This window comes from Haliotis rufescens, unplaced genomic scaffold (assembly GCF_023055435.1).
Source record: "Haliotis rufescens isolate VD_foot unplaced genomic scaffold, xgHalRufe1.0.p SCAF_1, whole genome shotgun sequence".
NCBI classification, from domain to species: domain Eukaryota; kingdom Metazoa; phylum Mollusca; class Gastropoda; order Lepetellida; family Haliotidae; genus Haliotis; species Haliotis rufescens.
Window position 1 is genome coordinate 61,794,348 of NW_025963779.1, and position 22,792 is coordinate 61,817,139.

At 40.1% G+C, this 22,792-nt stretch overlaps 1 protein-coding gene across 1 annotated transcript; it reads right to left on the reverse strand.

The window, feature by feature from the left end:
- Window positions 1-2,198: 2,198 nt before the first annotated feature.
- LOC124145006 (endo-1,4-beta-xylanase 3-like) lies at window positions 2,199-14,944 on the reverse strand. Its single transcript, XM_048398985.1, has 18 exons — window positions 14,697-14,944; window positions 14,332-14,480; window positions 13,663-13,758; window positions 13,013-13,169; window positions 11,474-11,519; window positions 10,762-10,911; window positions 8,684-8,739; window positions 7,928-8,065; window positions 7,636-7,807; window positions 7,298-7,408; window positions 6,260-6,478; window positions 5,824-6,040; window positions 5,255-5,484; window positions 4,975-5,062; window positions 3,835-3,963; window positions 3,145-3,234; window positions 2,803-2,982; window positions 2,199-2,317 (listed from the first exon to the last, which is right to left on the reverse strand). Exons 1-18 carry the CDS (start codon window positions 14,888-14,890, stop codon window positions 2,220-2,222), a joined length of 2,520 nt encoding a protein of 839 aa, XP_048254942.1. The 5' UTR covers window positions 14,891-14,944; the 3' UTR covers window positions 2,199-2,219.
- Window positions 14,945-22,792: the final 7,848 nt, after the last annotated feature.

Below are 22,792 nucleotides of genomic sequence, written 5' to 3' on the forward strand. Positions count from 1 at the left end.
ACACACGCTGGCAATACGCTTTTATACGCTGTCATAAGTTTTGTACATTGTATAAGTCGGTGATACACCACTAACACGTTAGACATGCGTTACATATACGGTGAACTCGTTATGTAGACGCTATGGATACCTCAAAATCATGGTTTTCGATGAAAGCTCGACAGCGTACTAACTGTCCTATAAACCTAAGTCACACTTGCGTTCAATAACGCACTTAAGCGTGGAAAATTCTTACATAGTGTAACGTATCCGTACGTGGTTCATCGTAGCTGTCCGTGGCTATATGTGTTCATAACGTAGTCATTTACGTGAAAAAACGTACTTAGCTACGTGAGCTGACATTTTTGTTAACGTAGTGGTAACTTAGTTTAATGTAGTTAGATGTAGCTTGCCCAAGTTATAACCATAGTCTACTGTAGCCAAACGTAACGAACATCGTAGTTATCAAGGCATAAAATATCTACGAACAACTACGGTAAACTACATCTTAGTAGGGGCACAAGTCCGCCAATCATACAAAATAAAAATACAGGGAAGCATCAATAATCTTTGATCCTCCAGGCAGGATGTGGTGACAGTGGTTGCCAACCAGGAACAAACGTAAATCCATTCCTCAAAACCTTCACTCTAGAATTCAAGGAAGTCCTGTAGAGACTTTAAGACCTCTCTGACTGTCCCTGATGCGGCTGCTGTTGTTGATAAACATGCTGCCAGGGTGGGCACTGTTGCTGCTATGAAACCGCAATATTTGAAAACATCTGGTAGTTCCAACTGGTGGATGATGTGACCGGAGGGATGGTGTGTGGTTGAAAAATCACATTTTGATTTTATCTTTCATATAAAAATCAATTTATAATCATCAATCATATTTCAATCAGTCGTAAACAGTTAAGTACTGTAAGTCCATGTCGAAATTTACAGTTAGAGTTAGAGGAAATTCAAATAACAAAATCAATATCACGATGATATGTCATTTCAATAATTGTCTCTTATAATACGTGTTCTTAAATTCGGGTTCTTACCATTTGCAACAGCTATTCCTGCTGCCTCTGGGTTGTGTCAAACCTTTCCTCAATCTTTAGGATGACCATTGCAGTCTCGGAGGTCTTACGTCTTTTTCTTGATTGAGCTGTGGAGATAGGTTGAGGCTCTTTACAACACACTGGAAGATCCTCTGTATCTGACTCTGAGTTAGGAGCTTTTCCTTCTGCTGCAGCAGACTCTCGACATCTCTCAGGGTGGCACTCCTTCAGTTGGGCAATGAGCTGCAAGTAGAAGAACAAGACAAGATGTTAATCATATAAAATATTTGTGGCATTGAATTCTATTTATTTTTTTTAAAAACATGGGTCAATGGTACCCTATACACGTGTTGGTCTAAGAAGCAAAGTCTCGCCTTCAGATGGGGACCAGATGCATGGTACCTAGAATATATTCAAAAACAAATTAGTCATTTTGTTAATTGATCATCTTTGAGCTTTAGGCCAGATCTCCTGGATGCTGACTTTCTTGGAGCAGCTGCCTCTTCCTGGACATTGAGAGCTTTCTGGATCTGGGGGAGTGGCATCAACTTCATCAATATCCTGCAAGTCTCCATAGATCGGATCCTCAGCAACCCCTGAAACATCAGGAACCTCAGGATTCTCATGAACCTCAGTAACCTCAGCAATATCAGAAGCTGGGGTTTGACCTCTCCTGTTTCTTGTTTTCCTCATAGCTAGACTTTAGTTAAGCTAACCCCAACTAAGACCAAAAGGACGAAAGGAATGAAATATATATGTGCTTTGTCAGGAATTCAAAAGTGAAAGAATGATGAAAACCACATGTCTCTTTATATACCCTGTACTTTGCGCGAAATGGGCGTTGTTTACTCTAGTTTAACGTAATGTAGCGCTTCTAAATATAGTTCAACGTACCTGAATGTACTAGCTACTGTACTTTACTGTAGCCTAACGTAGCTTAACTTAGGAAAATGTAGATGATGTGTAGCACAATGTGTAGTGGTCTTGAGTTTGTCAGTTCCATTTTGTTGTGACTCCGTTACTTGTTATAGAGATACTAACTTACGCAGGTATTGGAACCATGAAATGTTTAATATTATATTGGTTGCATCCATGGTAGTTCTGCTGTTAACGCGTTAACGCGATTGACCAAATTGTCTTCAGTACATGATGATTTCCATACAAAATGAAACACAGTGAGGTTTGTGAGTTTTATTCTCATAACTGTGTGCGGCAGCAGGTGGCGTAGGCTTCGGCCCCCATCTCCCCGTACAGTCTCTCGGCACCATTCACTGCCTCACACAGTTCCGGGTTACCTGCAAGAACATTACCTTGGACTGTCTACATTACAAGTCAGTGGTACCACCAACAATGTTACACACTCCTAAGTCTACAGTTCAAAACGGGAGTATTTGTGATATTAATGTGATAGATTATTTATATTCTTTTAAGTATATTTCTGCATTAAATTTATGTAATATTATTAAGGAACATTCAAATACATGTTCCAATATATTTATAAATATATTTTTGGTGCGTCATCAGTGAATGTTTTTCGGTAAATTAGCTTATGTGCATTCAGTGAAAGGTCATGGACCCATAATACAATTATCATACAAGTAATTTTATGAAGTTAGCAATCAACCCACATCATTATCAAACCTATATGTCACAAATGTTTCTCAGTTTCTAAACGTTATAGAAAGCTCACAACAATGTAGGGATTTTTGGAATAAAACGCTTTGTTGGAGGAGGTTTCGAAGGTTTTAAAGTTACTGAAATGTAGTGCAATGCCGTGTACCTCTTATATAGGCCCCACTCAGTTTAGCATCCTCTGAGTAGGCTGAACATCCCACGAGGTGCCAGCCAGAGTCACATGACACAGACGTTGTGTCCCCCAACTTGTGACCCGAGGGAGGGGAGACCTTCACGCGGCATGTGAGATGGGGAGCCGAGCAACACACTGCCGAAGACTGCAACCCTGCAGTGTAGTATGTGGAAGAGATTGGAGGGATCAGTTCCATCCAATGTAGAATGTGTACATCTATGTGAAAAATTGATATAACGTCCATGAGGCTTACGACCAGATTGGTCAGCTTATTCATAAATGCTATATATTATATTACAATTTTAACATACTTACCTCCTTTGTTTTCAAAATTCTGAGCAATACAGGAATGTGCTGATGGGAAGGTTCCGTCAGATAACCGGAAGAAGGTGTGCGCAGCACAACCTGATATGGAAGAGGTACAGACACTTTAAAGTGCTCTTGAGGTGTAAATGTTGCTGATATTCCTGGCCATATTAAATGAGTTTGAGTCGGTGATTGTTGTCTCTATTCCTTATTAAAGTAAGACTCACACGTCAAAGATGACAACATACATCCTCTGGATTCTTGCTGTATGTACGACATTCGGGATTGTTTATGTAAACTCTAACACTAACACTTGAAACTTAGACACCGATAATTGGGGGTAACGCCATTTATCACTCGAGACGTCACCCCAGTGTCCCGCATTGTGGCCATTGATGTAGCCTTTTGTTTAACAATATGTTTCCCTACTGCGAATTGACAGCCAACTCCTTCTTCTGCCTGCGCCCCTTCTATTAAGACCATGAACTACTCCTGTCTGTTTGCATTTTGCTGCAGCCTCAGGATTTATTGGATTATAAGTGAATCCTGAATGCATGAATTTGAAGGATTAGAGTGGAAACGTCATTTTGTAGAGAATCGTAAGAGTTCTATATATTCATGGGTGGAGTACTTACCAAAGTTACCCAAAACACCTATGTACTTCTATTTCATAGGATATTGAGACAAGCTCTGTCTTACCAGTGGCATACATGTTGTTCTGACACCTAGTCTCAATTCTCTGGCCGAGGACATCCAGTGAAGGGCCGGACGTCCGGTAGTCACACTTGAGACCCGTCAACATGCAACATCTTGCCACCGCCTGGAGAGCTGTGAGAGAGACAAGCAACGTACCCAGAGAGACGACAAACAGTTGAGTCATAGCCAACTGAAACGAGATCGGGTGGGATGATTTTTTTTATCAATGTTAGAATTGTGAGATCCGTTCGTATGGTAGATATAGTTGACAGAAAATCACTTGAATGAAATATCTTTTACTTCTCAAAATTCATCCCAGTTGAGACATGGTCACCAAAGATCGATCTCCATTACCTCCAATATCATTAAAATCAGATCTTAGTTCTCGCTATCGCTAAACAAACATCTGAGGACATCCCATAACGGGTCACGTCAGAACGACCTTTCATCCGACCAATCAAAGCGTTACTTATCAGATCATGAAAGTGACAGTCGGAATGTGTTTTCTAATCATGCAACCTCGAAACGTTAACACGGGTATTCCGAACGACAGTTACGGCCCGTACGACTGATTCCGTCAAAATTATCGTCTACCTCTCGCTGCCGTGCCATATACATTTGAACGGAGGAGGCGTTGCACAGCACGTGGGAAGCACTGCCATACAATCTCAACCATATATAAGACATTTCGGAATGTTCGTTTGTTTAGTTTTGAAAATTTTAATCGAGAACTGTGTCAACATATTTTTCAAGCGTAGTGTGAAATGAAAGTCGCCAAGTTGAAACGAGTGGCGTAAAGCATGACAAAGCTGCTTTCTAATTGGCTGATGTCGACTTCTTGTTAGTCATTTCAGTGGTCGGTCAAAGTTCGCGAAAGGTCGTTCTGACGTGACCCGTAATGGAATGTCCTCAGATCTTAGAACCTAGATCTGATTTAAATGAGACTGCATTACCTCAAGCTTGTCGCAAGAGTCGATTTGGCATTGAATAAAAATATGATTGAGTGTGTGAGTGATGTTCATAATAGCACATGTTTCAGGCGTTTTAAACATTTTTGAAAGCATGTTTACTATAAAGAGGTATCAGAAATGTCTATACTTCTTCACGTCAGAATGATGTGCGATAATTTGCAGCTTGACTCACGTGCCGTAGGTGACCCTCCTTCATAGGCCCCACATGTGGCTCCAGTGTGGAAGGATATTTTCTCCCCATCGGTTTGATCACGATTGTCCTTAAAAAAGAAATAGTTGCGTGAACTCTCTGCTTAAGCAACTCGGAGATGTAATACCTTAATAAGTTAACATTATGATCAGGTGAATGCAGGTGAATGCTAGATGGGGAGTGGAATGAATACACTCATGCTTTAGCTATAACTTGGGGTTGTGCAAGGAATCAAACTCCGTGTAATCTGGCTGTTACTCACCTTCACCTTTCCTGAGCATCCAGTCAGGACGTACCCGGAAGGACATCCTACTTCCGCCTTCTTGTCATCTGCGACTTCAGAAAATCCTGAGTATCTGGTTAAACATTTAAGCTGATTGGAAGAGCCGGAAGTCATGTGACCAATTGTTCGTTCGTTGATGTGTGTCACAGGATGGGGTACTGAATGATGGTAATCAAGCGGGGATGTCGCCGTGGGGATATTGATGATATCTGTGAAAGAACCAAATCTGACGTTAACCGAAAGCCTGGCCAGGTATCAAATAGGTTATTCATTGTATCATGTTAGTCAATGTCAAAAAAAGATACAAATACATGCATTTGGCAAATACAAAAGCAGGGCAACAAAACTCAGGTTTATTTTTGAAAAATATAATTATTTTTTGTAAATAATTCTTTTAAATTTCATTAATATTCTGCTCTCTAAAACAAACGGCCTACTACACCACCGGGTTTGCCATGGTTATTGATCATACCGTGGGGAATTTCATCCAGTGTATATTATATGTATTGTGCGATTGATTCATAATAGTAGAATGTAACAGAACTCACGGTTGACGTTGGTGATCTGGATGCTAACTTGTTTGTCTTGGTTCCCGAGGGTAAAAGTCTGCTGCATCACCGGGTTGCCATGGTATTTGACGACCACCCTGTAGTTTCCGTGGAATCCTCTGACGTTAAACTGTGTCCCTGATGACACCCTGTGCGTGACATGCGTACTCCATTCTTTGTAGAGGAGGTCGATGTATCTCTTTCCTGCTGCGTTAATCTAAACCATGCATGTTTATTCTACATTCCACCAGGAAATTGGAAAATACTCGATTCTGACCACGCTGACGCTGCTTCCAAATTCAAATTTACAAGGTTAAATCTACAGGTTACCTACCACCACGTACTGAGTATGTTTATTTTCTTAGTTATATAATCCATGTTCACACATCAAAGAAATAGCAGTCATAAACAAATTCAGTTGTATAATAAAACTCACATGGAACTGGGGTCCATTAACAAGAGCTGCATCCGGGCCTCTCCAGTGATGTTCATCCCAGAATCCCCAGAGTATGATGCCCTCCACATCCGGGTGACTGAACACAATGCGCAATGCCGTGTCATACCAGTCAGCTCGGGTATTTTCGTCACTGGCCACAACGTCCATCTCGGTGACCCACAGAGGCAGGCCAGTTGTGGCCAACATGTCCAGACGTCTCTGAAATATTGTTCAGAAATATGTACCAAACTCGTTGAAGTGGTGAAATCAAATGAAGCACAAGCGTGAATAAATTAACAATTAAATGATAAAATATATATGTCATCCACCTTAACAAATATATACTATCATCCATGACTGACTGAACTCTAGTCATATGAAAAACTTGGGTGTTGTTTCTTTTGAGAAGTATATAATTATTGCTGCCATTATATATAACACCACTTTCTGTCCCGGGGATTGTGAGTCAACAGGATTAAAACAAACTCTGATAACTTGCTTATATTTACTAACATTTGTGTCTTTATTTATTTGCTTGTTGTTTAACACCGCAGTACATGGTGGCTATATGCCGGCGGTCTGGAAATACTCGAGTCTGGATCAGACAAGCAAGTCATTGACATCATGAGCAGCGAGCCTGACACCCGATCACACACTCGCCTCTTATGAGAAGCATGAGTGGCTGCAGACCAATTCTAACCCATATCTTGTGCTTACAGTATTAGTTGAAGACATGTTAAATTAGAAGGAATGTTGTAATTCGATGTGTTGTTCATGTCATTAACATGACTACCGAGGTTTTATTCAAATACATCATATATTGCCGATCTTGTTTTTCTGCCATCAAATCTTTAAAAAAAGCATTTCATTTTCACATGCATACCGAAAGTGATGATGTTAGTTGCTGTTTTATTGATAAGTATTGACTCAGAAATACTGTATGAAATGAAGCGACTGACTGACCTGCCTACCTGGACATGCGTTGAAGGTCCATGTAGTGTGCAAGTGTCTGTAAGTTATTCTTGATTGTCTTATTACCTTGATAAGTGTTGGATCAGGGGCCTTGTAGGGTGTAAAGTGGCTCTCGACACCCAGTCCATACAGACCGACATTGGCCGATTTGAACTCCTTCGCCTGGTCCACGTATGCCTGATGAGATAATTATCACCGGAACAGTTGTAACTCACAGAACCATAACAATATCACTATTTTCCAGACTGATTACATAATAAGTTTATAACTCAAAAACCAATGACCCAACAACCACCATGCCAGAGACAAAGTGTTTCCACTTAAATTAGGTTTTCAAAACACAGTTATTATTGTAACGATCATGGAAATTACCCGTCTAGAATAACCCCGTTTTTTGTACTCACTGATGTCAATGTGCCTCTCGCCACAACATTGGCATCATTGAGGAAGAGCTTGACACTTGGATCTGCCTGGTGCAACTTGGCGAAGATCTTGTGAGTGAAGAATCTGTCTCCAGTGTGTTCCTCGAACCAGTGCCCGTAAAGATGCTCGTTGTTGACATCCCAATGTTGCAACCTGTTTGATTAACATCAAGGTAAAGGAGATAGGATTGGTTTTTCGCAGAACAAATGAAGGCTTCTGAGCAGGAATTTTGTTTTAAAGCTCACCATGTTTACTCACTAATTTGTGACTTACTTCCCCTTGGTGTCCTTGACGATGTACTGTATCCTTTCATCCACTGCCTGCTTGACCTGGTCGGGACTCAGACCCTGCACCCACGCTGGTGTTCGACGAGCGTTACCCCAGAATATGTTGTGACCTCGTATAGATATTCTAATATCAAGGCAAAATAAATACACAAAATTAAGATAGGAAAGATGATAGAAGATGTGCCGCAAGTGCAATAGGAGGACTTTTAAAGCATATCGACAGGGTTTGGAATGCATTGTGAATTTAGAACACGTGCATGAAATAACAAAATAATGGAAAGACAGCCAAACCATTCATATACTCAATTGAACTCAATAGTTATGATGAAACAAACATGCACGGCACCATTAAATAGGTATCAATCGCATTTATCATAAATCAGGTACACACAAACGCATTAATGAATCCTGAACAGAACATTTCATAAAACGTGTAAAAATTCTGCTGGGGACGCTTCATCATACGAAATGGTAATTGGCAGCTGAATCTCTGAAATGTGTCCTATGATATGTAGATTCATGTTGTTTGTCAACACTTCACGCAATTGAGAAAAATATCTACCCTTCTTATACTGTAACTTACACATGTTATCAATGCATGAAACATGCATCCCAAGATGCCTAGCCTAACAGAAATACATGTACATGTAAATAATACTTCTCACACCATTAATACGAGTGTCATTTAATTATTCCCCCCCCCCCCCCCCCCCCCCCTTAGATCACACCCGAATAGACCTACCCATGCTGGTGAAGTAGATTCAGTGCTTTTGTAACATTCCCGTAGTCAGGGTCGTGCTAGAAATACAGAAGTGCAGAATGTTCTCACTTGGCCCTGATTATGACCCTTGGGTGGCTGTACAATGCCCAAAGTGGCAAACGTCTATAATGTACTGGGGTATTACTGAAATGAGGTGCACACCCCCAAGCAATCATCCCCTGTCTCCGTGGCATGTGCTGAACCTGGAGTAATATTACTGAGTGTATGGCACCTGAGTTATCCTCAACGTTGTAGGCAGTAATTGCACTCCTTGCATTGTCTTGGTTCAAGGCCGTGACGGAAGTGCTACGTCTTCTATGAATGGGTTGTGAGAGTTACGATAGTCACAGATGTAGGATCGTTCAGTCATACAGGTCCATGTTTCTATACAGTCGCACTACTGCCGTTAGTCTGTTAAAGATATGCTCTTGATTTTAGATTCAAGCTTTTGACAACATAAAATTAACCCTGGTCTGCACTTTACTTTTCATAGAACAATTGAATATAGCAAGTGAAAGGACAATATACATTCAACAACAAGAACAGCAAAATACAGACTTGACTTGAGGTTATCGTAGGTTGGATTTTTCTTGTCTGGCGCCGCACCCATCAATATTTCAGCTGTATAATGATGAAGAAGAGAATTTAAGGATGTCAACTTCTTTATGATGAGGAACACAACGTATATGCTTACTCTTTCATCAGGTGAATGAATGATATAAGGCAGAGAGCATGTATATGTACATGTAAGAACATCAAAAGTGATAAGATAACAAAAGGTGGAAACTTAACACGGGAGGCCAACAGATAACTGCCGCTGATTGGCGATGAGCAATAGACAATAGAAGCCAACACTTTACAGTAATTAGCGCTGATAGTTATGGACAACTGGAATTACCTAGCAGTGATAATTTACTCCTGACTTCCGTTTGTCCATAACTATCAGTGCACAGTCAATAATATTCGATACGACTACACAAAACTATCGGACCAGGTGGAGCTGTGTTGGATCCCCTCTCACATAGATGTTCATGGAAATGAAAACGCAGACACACTGGCGAAGCTAGCTCTAGACAAAGCAGGGATACAGCCTATTCCCTGAACTAGAGATAAAAAGCAAAATCAAAGCCTCCATAGCCCAAAGATGGCAAGCCCAATGGTACGCAAGTAAGATCGGCAGATGGCTATACAAAATTTAACCGATCCACCAAAAGCCATACTTATACTCCAATGAAAGGACAGTTGAAATTGCAATCTCACGCCTCAGATTCGGTCACAAAAAGCACTATGACAAGGTATGCCCATCTTGCAATTAACCTGAATGCATTGCTCACTTGTTACTGAAATGTCAAGACCACGTCCCACCCCGAGCTCGGTTAAAACAAGAATTGCAGTTACATCCGCCATCTATCGTAGATCTCCTAAAGCCAAGAGATGCAATAGCGAAGGCCAAACTAACACTATTTATGAGTGATGGACAGCTACTCGAAAGTGTATACAGAGCAGCCAAAGATAAAAATGAAGACTTGGTGATATCAATATACGAAAATAGAAATCATATCAATACAAAAACAAAAATTCTGTGAATACCAAATTCGCAAGTGATATGTGTACCCTACTCACACACATGAGTCCCAAAGAGGTACAGGTCAGCCGAAATTGCTAAGGCAGAAGACGACCTCTTAAACACTTAAAGCAACAACAACATATTAATAATATATTTATTCACCTGATGAAGGAGTAAGCATATACTCTGAAATGTTGTGTTCCTCATAATAAAGAAGTTGACATCAATAAAGTCTCCCCCGTATGTGTATCACTTCAAAATGCCTTTTAAAGACTTGAATAATGATGACCTGCAAATAATCGAGTCTGGACCAGACAAACCAGTGATTGATAATAGAAGCAACGATCCAAGTATACTGGGTACAATGACACAATCAACCGAGGTATTCAGCCTGGTCAGCCTCTTAATTCAACTCTTCCGATAGACATAGGCACCTATCCTAAACCGGAATCCCCACATGGTTCTCAAGTAAGGACGTGGTTGGAAGGATTACCCGTGGTTGATGATTCTGGAACCAGTAGTAGTCGTTCTCGGTGGCCCAGTTGAACATGTAGTAGAACAAGTCGTCGTAGTGCGGGTATGTAAACATCTCATGATATCGCGTCTGGGATCCGAATGGGAAGCTGTGTTTCACCAAGTCCACCTTTGTATGAGATTATATAAATGTTCTTGCACAAGTTAATATGTGGTTCTGACCACTCAAAAGTGGACACAACTGTCGGGCAAAAGAAAGTATTAACTTGAAATAGGAATTGACCGAAAAATTAAAACCGTAAACAAAACATTAACGGGCTGAAAACAGTCGCAGAAACACTGCAAACACAATATCCAAAACACAAGTATGATACCCGTATCGCGCTATATTTACTTTGTGTCTACCCGAAGCGGATCTTTTATGATCCAAAACTAGTTTCCAAAGGAGATATCGTCAGTTTATTCTCCGAGGAGATATCACCAGAATGGATTGCATCACAATGCTTTGCAAGCCATTGCGACGTCACAACCAAATGATATCACCTTTCTGCTGGTTAGGTGTACTGTTTACACTCAATGCACTGGTTATTATTGTTTACAAACAGAAAAAAGTTATAAAGCCTCGGAGTTATGAACTTATCGACTCGTGTTGATATATTTGATATAACAAAACCCACCTATGTGAGATTCTCTATATGTGCCCCTATGGGTGTATCGCCATGTCCATTTACCTGAATGTCAAGGTCAGCGGTGGATACATGTGGCGGAGCATGGACGCTGTAACAGACATGTCCGAAATGGCGTCATTGAAATGCTGTTGAATTGTTTTACGCTGAAAGAAATACCAAACATTTTGGATAAGTGAGTCTGGTTTTACGGGAAGTATCGCAATAATCTTCCAATACAAACAGAAATTGGGTTCTTGTATTGTACCTGTGCCTTCGGTGTGACGAAGCAGCGCATTAACCACAAGGCTACCCCAATGCCCCCAAACGTTTTGACACACGTACACAAAGTACCCTTAACAAAGGCGAAAATGATGTTCCATCAAGATGATGTGATTACAATATGTGGTATGATGTCTTATGGCTATATAGTGTTATTCTTGGAACCCCTGTGTGGATTCCGGGTTAGAATTGGTCCCCAGCAACCTGTGCTGATCGTGAGAGGCGAACAAATGGCTCGGGTGCTCAGGCTCTGTGACTTGGTTGATTGCGTGTCATCGTTCACCTTCGGCGTGGATCATTTCTCACAATATCAGTCACTGGATTGTCTGGTCCAGGCCCGATTATTTACAGTCTGTCGTCATGAAGCTGGAATATGTGGCGATAAACCATAAACAGAACTGTACCTGCGTTTATCACTATCTGATAGTGTTCATGAACACAAGCTCATGACAGTCGGAAACGTGCAATAGATTTCTGATAAGTATGGAAAGAGGTGTATTCACGTGTAGGATTGTGATCTGAAAGCATGTGTCTACGTGTAGGATTGTGATCTGAACGCATGTGATGAGGAGACACGTGTGTGATTGTGATCTGAACTCATGTGATGAGGAGACACGTGTGTGATTGGGATCTGAACTCATATAATGAGGAGACACGTGTGTGATTGGGATCTAAACTCATGTAATGAGGAGACACACGTGTGTTTGGGATCTGAACTCATGTGATGAGGAGACACGTGTGTGATTGGGATCTAAACTCATGTAATGAGGAGACACATGTGTGTTTGAGATCTGAACTCATGTAAAGAGGAGACACATGTGTGTTTGGGATCTGAACTCATGTAATGAGGAGACACGTGTGTGATTGGGATCTGAACTCATGTAATGAGGAGACACATGTGTGTTTGGGATCTGAACTCATGTAATGAGGAGACACGTGTGTGATTGGGATCTGAACTCATGTGATGAGGAGACACGTGTGTGATTGGGATCTGAACTCATGTAATGAGGAGACACGTGTCTGATTCGGATCTGAACTCATGTAATGAGGAGACACGTGTGATTGGGATCTGAACTCATGGGGTCAGGAGCCACGTGCAAATATAGAACAAATGTCGCCAAAGACGGAGTTTCATCACACCTCATTAAACATACTTTTTAGAATTTAAAAAACAATCCTGTTGAATACTTGAGTTTTATAACAGCAATTCATTTCACTACTCGGCAATACTGTAGAGGATTTGAAGTACAGTTCATCCTTTACTTCGAACAATTATATACAAATGACCATGTGCAAAACTATTTGACAAACAGGATTCCATACCTAAAGTGTATGTTGTTCTTCCTGAGCTGATCAATCCTCTTGTCGGCCTCAGACTTCCAGTTCTTGTCCTCGGGTATTTCCGTCAGTGACATGTCATCCACTCGGTAATTGACGGTTTTGTCTGGCCCGGACACTCTCAGTTCTATGGTCGTGTGATCTGAACCAGGAACATCGGTACAGTTACCAATGCATCTGAGTACTATATATTACACAAAATAAATAAAGAATAATCTTAATTAACAAAAGGTGTAAGCGTCCGACTATGGCAGTGCGTTGCTTCGGCTTTGTACTGAACCGGAGACTGAACAGTCTCTATATTGCTATCACCCTTATAACGCACAGTCAACGTAAATCTTACAATTCGTGACAATATTGCATTTCCATCAAGCGTGTTGCGCTTTTTCTGGGCCCCGTGGGGCTTCAGGAGTAGAACAGGTCCCCAGCAACCTATACTAAGTGACCAAATGGATCGACGGGATCAATGTGTTGTTTGATAGCGTGTCACCGTACCTTCACGGCATAGATCGTTGTTCACAATATCAATCACTTTTTGTCTGTCCCGGACTCGATTATTGACAGACCGCAGTCATATAAATAGAATATTGCTGGGCTTGGCTCTAACCAACCAACCAATCAACAAACAAACAAACCTGTCTCCTGGAACATGAAGTAGCCCGAGATGGAGGTCCATCCCTTTTGGCTGTACATGGCTTTGTTCTCCACCACGTCCACGTAGCTGTGGGAACCTAGGATAAACAGAGTCTACTCAGTGCCTACAAAGTTGGCTTTAATGCCATAAACAAACATAATTTCAGTTCTATCACGACAATAACAGAGCAATAATCGGGCGAAGCCATAGGGTACTATGATGACAAATCAAGCATCATACAGGCGAATGTGGGCTTCCAACCCAAAATCAGCGGATCCTGGCACGGCCAAGGAGCGTAACGTAGCAACAAGATCAGTGTCGTCCTCTGGCCATTACTATGTTCTATCCCCAGAGACAATTGTCATCCCAAGCAAATATGTCCAGCAGGGTAGATGTGAGGGAACTGTGAAAAGCATTGGCTATCATCCGGGGTCATTGCTTCGACATTGGTGCAACGTCAATACATGTTTAGAATGTACTAGTCTATTACCTCGAGTACATATATATTCAGGTAAGGTATAGCACTGCCATTTTACTCCGCTAAAGTTTCTCGTGTGGGACAGGCAGATTAATATTTGTTTTTTTTATTCAATGAAGACTTCGGTTGTTGACGAAAATGACGACTTTACAACACTGATCTATGTGAAGACATTTTGTTATTTTAGGTTACCATTATGAAGCTGAATGTCCATTAAAATGGCGAACTTCTGAAATATCTTTCCAGTCACATCGTTCAGCTGTTTGACACGGGCCTGGACGAAGTAACGGGTGTTGACGTGGAGGGAAGCCATCTGTCCAGGCCCCGCCCATGAAGCAGTTCTGCGTACAACACATTAACATGGATGTATGTGAGTGAGTGAGTGAGTGAGGTTGGCGTAACGCCGCTCTGAACAATATTTCTGTTTCTGCGTTTCAGCTTAATTTGGAAAGACAGTGATGTAGATGTTTATCACTTTGAGGAAATTCACGAGCACGGGTACGGTGCTGACAAACCTCGACACATAATCACAGGGAATTTTGGATTCGAACTCTTACCGTGATGAGATTTCCACCGAGTGCTTTCCCTCCACATGATCAGTGGATGAACGCATCTGACATCCTCTGGCTGTCCAACTAGACTGGATGTCGGGACTCTCGAAACCAGGGTCTTTGAACATTTCCGCCGCACTCCCCACCAGAAGCAGGCAATAGGACAGTCCGAGCACTGCCAGCAAAACACGGTCCAACATCGTGTGTGTCTTCAGGTGAATGTTACCCGACCATCTACACTCTATACATTACCTGCCTGGACTGTGTATGGAAACATCTGTATACAGATAAGATAACGCACATTATATCCTAAATAGCGCCTACTCAATGAAATTTCTTCAGAAGATATCGTAAGACTATATACAGGAACAGTATGTATTAGTTTTTCCATGACAAAAGCCTCAGTAGATTAGTCATTGGTAAATGCAAAGTTACATAAAAGAGTGAGTATGGTTTTCAGCCACTTTTAGCAATATTCTAGCAACATCACAGTTGACAAAAGAAATGGGCTTTACACAAAATACTCATGGGAGGAGACGTACCCCGGCCTTCGGCGTGATGAGTCAACGCTTTAACCACTTCGCTACAACCCCCACATAAAATTTCCCCGAGAAGGTCCGGGTTAGAATTGGTCTTCATCAACCAATGCTGGTCGTAAGAGGCAACTTTCGGGACTTGGCTTGCTGACTTGGTCGATGCATGTCATCGTGTCCCAATGCCGTAGATCCTAATTGGTTTGCATGGTCCAGATTCGATTGTATACAGAAGACCATCATATAGTTGTAACGAACAAACAGACCTGCAAGTTTTCAATTATTTGATCGCAGATCTAGACAGCATGTTTTATATTGCACTTACGAGCATGTGGATAACGTTATATTATATAAACTGTTGATTATTTGAGTTGATAATTTATTTAAATATAGCTCAATTTCTTGATTTGTAAACAGGCCTAATGTCATGTTTATATAAATAAATTGTCGTTGTGTTCATTGTAATTCGTGCATTCTGATGAGCTGATTCTGATTAGCTACGCGGATTCATAGTTTGCACGTCGGTTTTTCGATCCATACCTCAATGAACCCAAATAAATCACAGTCAATCCTCAAACAAATAAATATGTTACACTTATAATGTTCTCATTTTAATTTCTTAAATTTTTATGCAAATTTATTTTATATTACCATGCTGTTCACAATTGTGTGCCGTGGGCGTTTGTAAATAATGATCTTTTTCCTGCATTTCCCGCTTATTCTTCCTATACCGAGTGCAAGAGAGTATAGTCTCCTATCTCGTTGTGCAGGGTTGCGTCCCTGATCTGTTTCGAATCCCTGTTTCTCCCCGACTATGACCCTTGGTCTGTCAGTATCATAACCGTGATTTTTATATTCACGAAAATGGTAAATATTTATGCTCGGTGTCACAATAAACTCTTCATCACACTATGTGTCAAGTTTTGTCTAATTCAAACTGAAAAGAATGAAATCCAAATTTCTTGTGTTTTGAGCAAAGTTTCATTATGTGACGTCCTGTGACCTTAAACCTATATGGAGGTCACACATTTATTGAAGCAATCAAGACATCGATCTTGAGATCATGGATACTGCTTCCTCAAGTTCCTAACATTAATTCTTATATCACTGAGTGATATTGGCCTTCAATGTTATCAAAAATGAATGTAAGAAACATTTCCAAACTGTATGATGGAGGAACACCAGGCACCTGTTGTAAACTGTGAGTGAAAAACTAGTTATGGCAGTAGCAGATGTGAGGCACCTCATCAAGCAGCAACAACACTTATAATTAGGAAATAAACATACTTTGTTTTCAATGTAGAGCTAGGTTAATTACCTGTAGATTTAACCGCGCTAAATTGAATTTGGAACCGAACGCGCAACTTGAGGTTTCAAATGTTAAATTTAGCATTGAATAAATACTTTGAAAACACAGTATGTTCATCTACATTCTGCCATGACTAAATAAAACGCGAACTCTTTGGTGTTAGCAAGTATATTGAGTGAAGCGGCGTGGGTTGAGTCCAGTGTTTTGAGTGGGTTGTCAATCACTGACAACAGGCTTTGAAACAAAATATGCTCAAGCTGTTTGTTTGCCCCGCAATAATTCACTCGAACATTTGAAGGTTTACTCTCTACACAAACTCCATCTGTAAACCCCTCAATCTTTACACACAACCCATCTCTACACCTTGCCCCGTCTCCACGTATCTCCCTCTCTACACAACTCCTTATATACACCTCCATCTCTACACAACTCCTTATATACACCTCACTCTACACAACTACTTATATACACCTCCATCTCTACACAACTCCTTATATACACCTCCATCTCTACACAACTCCTTATATACACCTGCATCTCTACACAACTCCTTATATACACCTCCATCTCTCCACAACTCCTTATATACACCTCCATCTCTACACAACTCCTTATATACACCTCCATCTCTCCACAACTCCTTATATAAACCTCCATCTCTACACAACTCCTTATATACACCTCCATCTCTCCACAACTCCTTATATACACCTCCATCTCTACACAACTCCTTATATACACCTCCATCTCTCCACAACTCCTTATATACACCTCCATCTCTACACAACTCCTTATATACAACTCCATCTCTACACCTTGTCCCGTCTCCACGTATCTCTATCTCTCCACAACTCCTTATATACACCTCCATCTCTACACAACTCCTTATATACACCTCCCTCTCTACACAACTCCTTATATACACCTCCATCTCTCCACAACTCCTTATATACACCTCCATCTCTACACAACTCCTTATATACACCTCCCTCTCTACACAGCTCCTTATATACACCTCCATCTCTCCACAACTCCTTATATACACCTCCATCTCTACACAACTCCTTATATACAACTCCATCTCTACACCTTGTCCCGTCTCCACGTATCTCTATCTCTCCACAACTCCTTATATACACCTCCATCTCTTCACAACGCCTTATATACACCTCCATTTCTACACCTTGCCCCGTCTCCACGTATCTCCATCTCTACACCTTGCCTCGTCTCCACGTATCTCTATCTCTCCACAACTCCTTATATACACCTCCATCTCTCCACAACTCCTTATATACACCTCCATCTCTTCACAACGCCTTATATACACCTCCATCTCTACACCTTGCCCCGTCTCCACGTATCTCCATCTCTACACCTTGCCCCGTCTCCACGTATCTCCATATTTACACAACTCCTTATATACATCTCCATCGCTACACCTTGCCCCGTCTCCACGTATATCCATCTCTCCACAACTCCTTATATACACCTCCATCTCTACACCCCTATTGAACTGGCTACATGACTTCTGGAACTATCCTGAGAAGTATAAAGGGAAGACTGACAAATGTTCAACAGGAAAGTCCTGATCATTATTTATGGTAATTCATAATTAGCATATAGTTTTTATTAGTGTCAGCAAAATCAGTATTGCACTATCGTGTCACTAGATGTTTTAGTTCATCGATCACTTGATTGTGATTTTCTGTGGTCTATTCATACTATTTTCACAGCTATTTCACCCTCTACGCAAAATGGAATATGTTTCGGTGGACAAACACGACTGTTTACACTCTTGCATTGAGATTTTATGTTTATAAAATGAAAGAACAAACGCATTTAAAGATAAGGTATGGAGCGAGATGTCACCACACATATAAACGAAGCTAATCAACAACAAAGAATACTGTTCTCTGAGCGTCAAGAAAAAGAGAAACATTTCATTTCGACCGAGCATTCGACTAAATCATTTAAAACAGGTGGCACCCACAAGATGCGGATATATTTTACGAGAGCTTCGATGAATCTCGCATTAAATATAATTGTTTCTCGATCTCGTGGATGTGATTTATGATGACCTAGATAATGCCGTAAATAGTTTGACACACATTTTAGAAGTTTGTGGTTCAAAAAGCAAAATTATCCGGGTATAGACAAAACATAATGAGGCAGTAGAAACAAATCATTCAACTATCGATACTATGTTTATATTACAATCATTAGTACAAAAATATATTACGAAGAAAAAAGGAAAACTGTATTGTGCTTTAATCGATTTTAAAAAGGCGATTGATTTTGTAAATGGACTAAAGTTATTGTATATATTACTAAATAATGGTATCCATGGTAAGTTTTACAAAATTGTTTAAAATATGTATGTTAATTTTAAAACAACAGCATTATGTAACCATGGGAAAAGCTTTCAGAATATTTTACCTGTCTTAGACGTGTTAAACAAGGCTGCATTTTGAGTCCGATATTATTTTATCTGTTTATGAAGGAAGGCTCTGTATATGAATGATAGTTTTCAAGATGTTTTTTTTAATTTCGGAGAAAATGTTTAATATCATAGAATTACTATATGCAGACGATCGTATTATTTTCTCATGTATATAAGACTAACGTTAAATGTTCCTCAACAATATTGTGATAAATGGGGTATGGAAATTGTTGAGGATAAAACAAAAATTATTAATCATAAAAATGGTGGGCCTTTGTCCAGATATGAAAAATTGTCATTTAATGATAACCAATTGAACACTGTAATTAGCTATAAATATATGTCGGATTGATGGTCACCCCAAAATTAATATGGACTTTCAGAATAGGCAAACAACGCCCGATTTCCAGGAAAATCAATAATAAGGAAATTTGACATATCCTTGAATAATGCATTTGAAATATTTGACAGAAAATTAAGCCCCATTTTAATGTATGTTTATGAAATTGGGGTGTTTGCTTATAGAGATAATATTGAACGTAGGCGTAGGAAATTTTGCAATTTTTTGTTAGGAGTGGGATATAGATTTCCAAATGCAGAATATGGAAGACTCCTACTGAGTTCTATTTATTATGTTAGCTGTATTAAATATTGGTTACGGCTAATTATGATGGATAATGATAGATATCCTTTTCAATGTTATCTGATGTTAAGAAAAACTTGTGATAGACACCACCCAAATTGGGCCACCCATGTGAAAATATTACTTTATAGATATGTTTTTTATATGCCTGGAAAGCACAAGATGTATGTAACACAGATTCGTTCATCCAATTACCTAAGCACGGAATTAGAGATTGCAACGTCGAAGATTGGCACTCTTCAACGATAACTAATCCCTGTTTGGTATTTTATTCACGTATAAAAGCTTTTAACTTGAACAATATAAATATTACCATCACCAAGTATAGAATGACACTGCTAAAATTTAGAGTCGGTTATAATTTATTGGGTATTCAGAAATATAGAAGAAGCAGTCCGTTGATGTAGAGAACGAGTTTATGTGCCCAGAATGTAATGTACTTGAAGATGAAGCGCACGTAATTTTCAATTGTCCTCTGTACCCACAGACAAGAGGTAAATATTTGTCAGTATATGAGCATCTCAACACTTGTGTTAGTTATGACATGGTAAGCATGTTAAAGTTTTATAATGGTGTGAAGATCTTTGATATAGCAAAGTACCCTTTACATGTTCTGTATAAGAAAAGAATTGTAGCTGATGATTACTACATATGTTGATGTTTAATGTTACAAGTGGGTATAAAAATACTTATGCAGTCTCACCTTACATATGCTGTAACTTTGTGAGTCACATGACTTTATCTGTATTATGGGTCTTCTGGCCTTTCACCTCAATACAGCCACGTTTGTAATATGTTTGCCCACACCTGTCGCATACTTACAACGTTTTATATGAAACCGCTCGATATATTCATTTTTAGAATGTCCCCTCACCGACACGCGTACAGAAATAGTGGTTTAATGTGGGTATCAAGTATTTGGAATAGAACAGAGGGTGAATATATTATAACTTGTACTGTAACTGTTTAACAGAAACTATTAGCATTATGAACAAGAATATTAATTCCTTTAGACCAACACGGCCTATTTGAGAAAAGCAGCCCAAGATAATTATATACGTAGATATTGTTACATGTTCATTTCCGTACATCCATTTGCAAGAGCTTCTAAGTCTACCACCGTTCCGAATAGCTTCTGTCTTATATAAATTGACATGAAATCCCCATTTAATGCTAAATTCCTTGAGAACATTAAAGTTTCTTTGTAAACCAATAACAGTTTCATCAAACAGGCAAATGTAATATGCATACAACAATAACAATATATCTAGGAATTATTGAACTACAAAAATACCTATAACATTGGATTCATGTGACATTACTTCCAACTCAACGACAAAGAGTGAGAATAATAAAGGACTAATAAGATATCGATTTTGAATCTACCAGATATAGAACCAGACAGTTTCACTCTTAGTTTAATCTCAGACCCCATAGAGTGAGTGAGTGAGAATGGTTTTACGCCGCTTTTAGCAATATTCAAGCAATATCACGGCGGGGGACACCAGAAATGAGCTTCACACATTGTACCCATGTCGGGAATCGAACCCGGGTCTTCGGCGTGACGAGCCAACGCTTTCACCACTAGGCTACCCGACCGCCCCAGACCCCATAGAGATTAGTCGAAAGCTTAAAGTCAATATGACGATTCAAGTGAATTGTAATAATTTACTTACAAACTATCTTGTAATGATCACAAAGTCCTGAAAGTTCCGGTCCACGCGAACCGGCTTAAACAGTTTGTCAACCCGAAAGATAGACCAACTAACCCACTCCCAGTTGTTGCTACGGACAACCAACCGATTCCGTCTCAATCTGACAAAAATCGTACGGAGATGACCACCCCGACGCCTCAGACATTTACCCCCAAACAGGCACAGAATCCAGACTTTGATTTACAGGAGGACGACGTTTTCATAGTAAAACGAATCTTAGCGCATAAAATAGTAAATGGAGAAAAGTACTACAAGATTCCCTTTGAAAATTTCACTTTACCATAGGCTACATGGGAACCCGAATCTATGCATGGAGCTAGCACATGCTATAGATCGTTGTTACATTGTTAGATGATTCAATTGTCACAAGGTTATAGGAAAATGCAATATGTTGAGAATGTGTATTGTTATCGGGTCGCATGGTTATATACTACTTCTACGAGATGATTCTGGCTGCACATGTATTTCGCAGGCCACTATAAAGCAAGTTCGCTTTGTGTGTATATACGAGAATACAAATGAGTTACAATATACGAGAAATGACGACTACGGGTCGCATGGTTATACAATACGGTTACAAATACAATGAAGTGAAATGCAATGATGAGAATCGAGATACAGTCATGTGACGTGAAATACAATGACGAGCCAATGAGTGAGTGAGTGAGTGAGTGAGGTTTTACGCCGCTTTTAGCAATATTCCAGCAATATCACGGCGGGGGACACCAGAAATGGGCTTCACACATTGTACCCATGTCGGGAATCGAACCCGGGTCTTCGGCGTGACGAGCCAACGCTTTAACCACTAGGCTACCCGACCGCCCCGACGAGCCAATGAATAATGTTATGATGATATATGTTGATACTGTAACACAAGTTCACTATTGTTGGAAGTTGCTTACTCGCACGGTTCCTAGTGGGAGTTTATATATTACCTACTTGTGACAATTGTTATTCGAGATGAATACAGTCAGACAGTTACTAGGATATGTGTTTATGTACTTATTTCTTTGCATTTTAGAATCCAGAGGCCTCTTCCGACCAGTATGGGTCTTATTCATTGTCATCGCGTTTGTTAGCATCCAGAATCGGGTTAATTCCGTGCATACGGAACTCCGACTTCCATGGGGAGTTGTCTTCGTACATATGTCACGAATCGACATTTCTCAAAATAAATGGATTCATATTTTTCAATATAAATTGCCTGATTTAGATAGAATGGGCAATAGATCAAGATATGGAGACTTTAGTGCCACACATACTTTGGCTTGTTATACCGTTTCGGCGGTAGATGGATGGGTTTGTTCTCACTTTGACGGCAGATTATATGGATTAATTAAGTCTAATTAAATCTAATCCGCATAAGTCGGATTACGGCAGATAAGCAGTCACGCATTGCTAGAGACAGGCGTTTACTGATTAGCTGATATGAACCATGTTCACGTAACTTAAGGTGAATGTT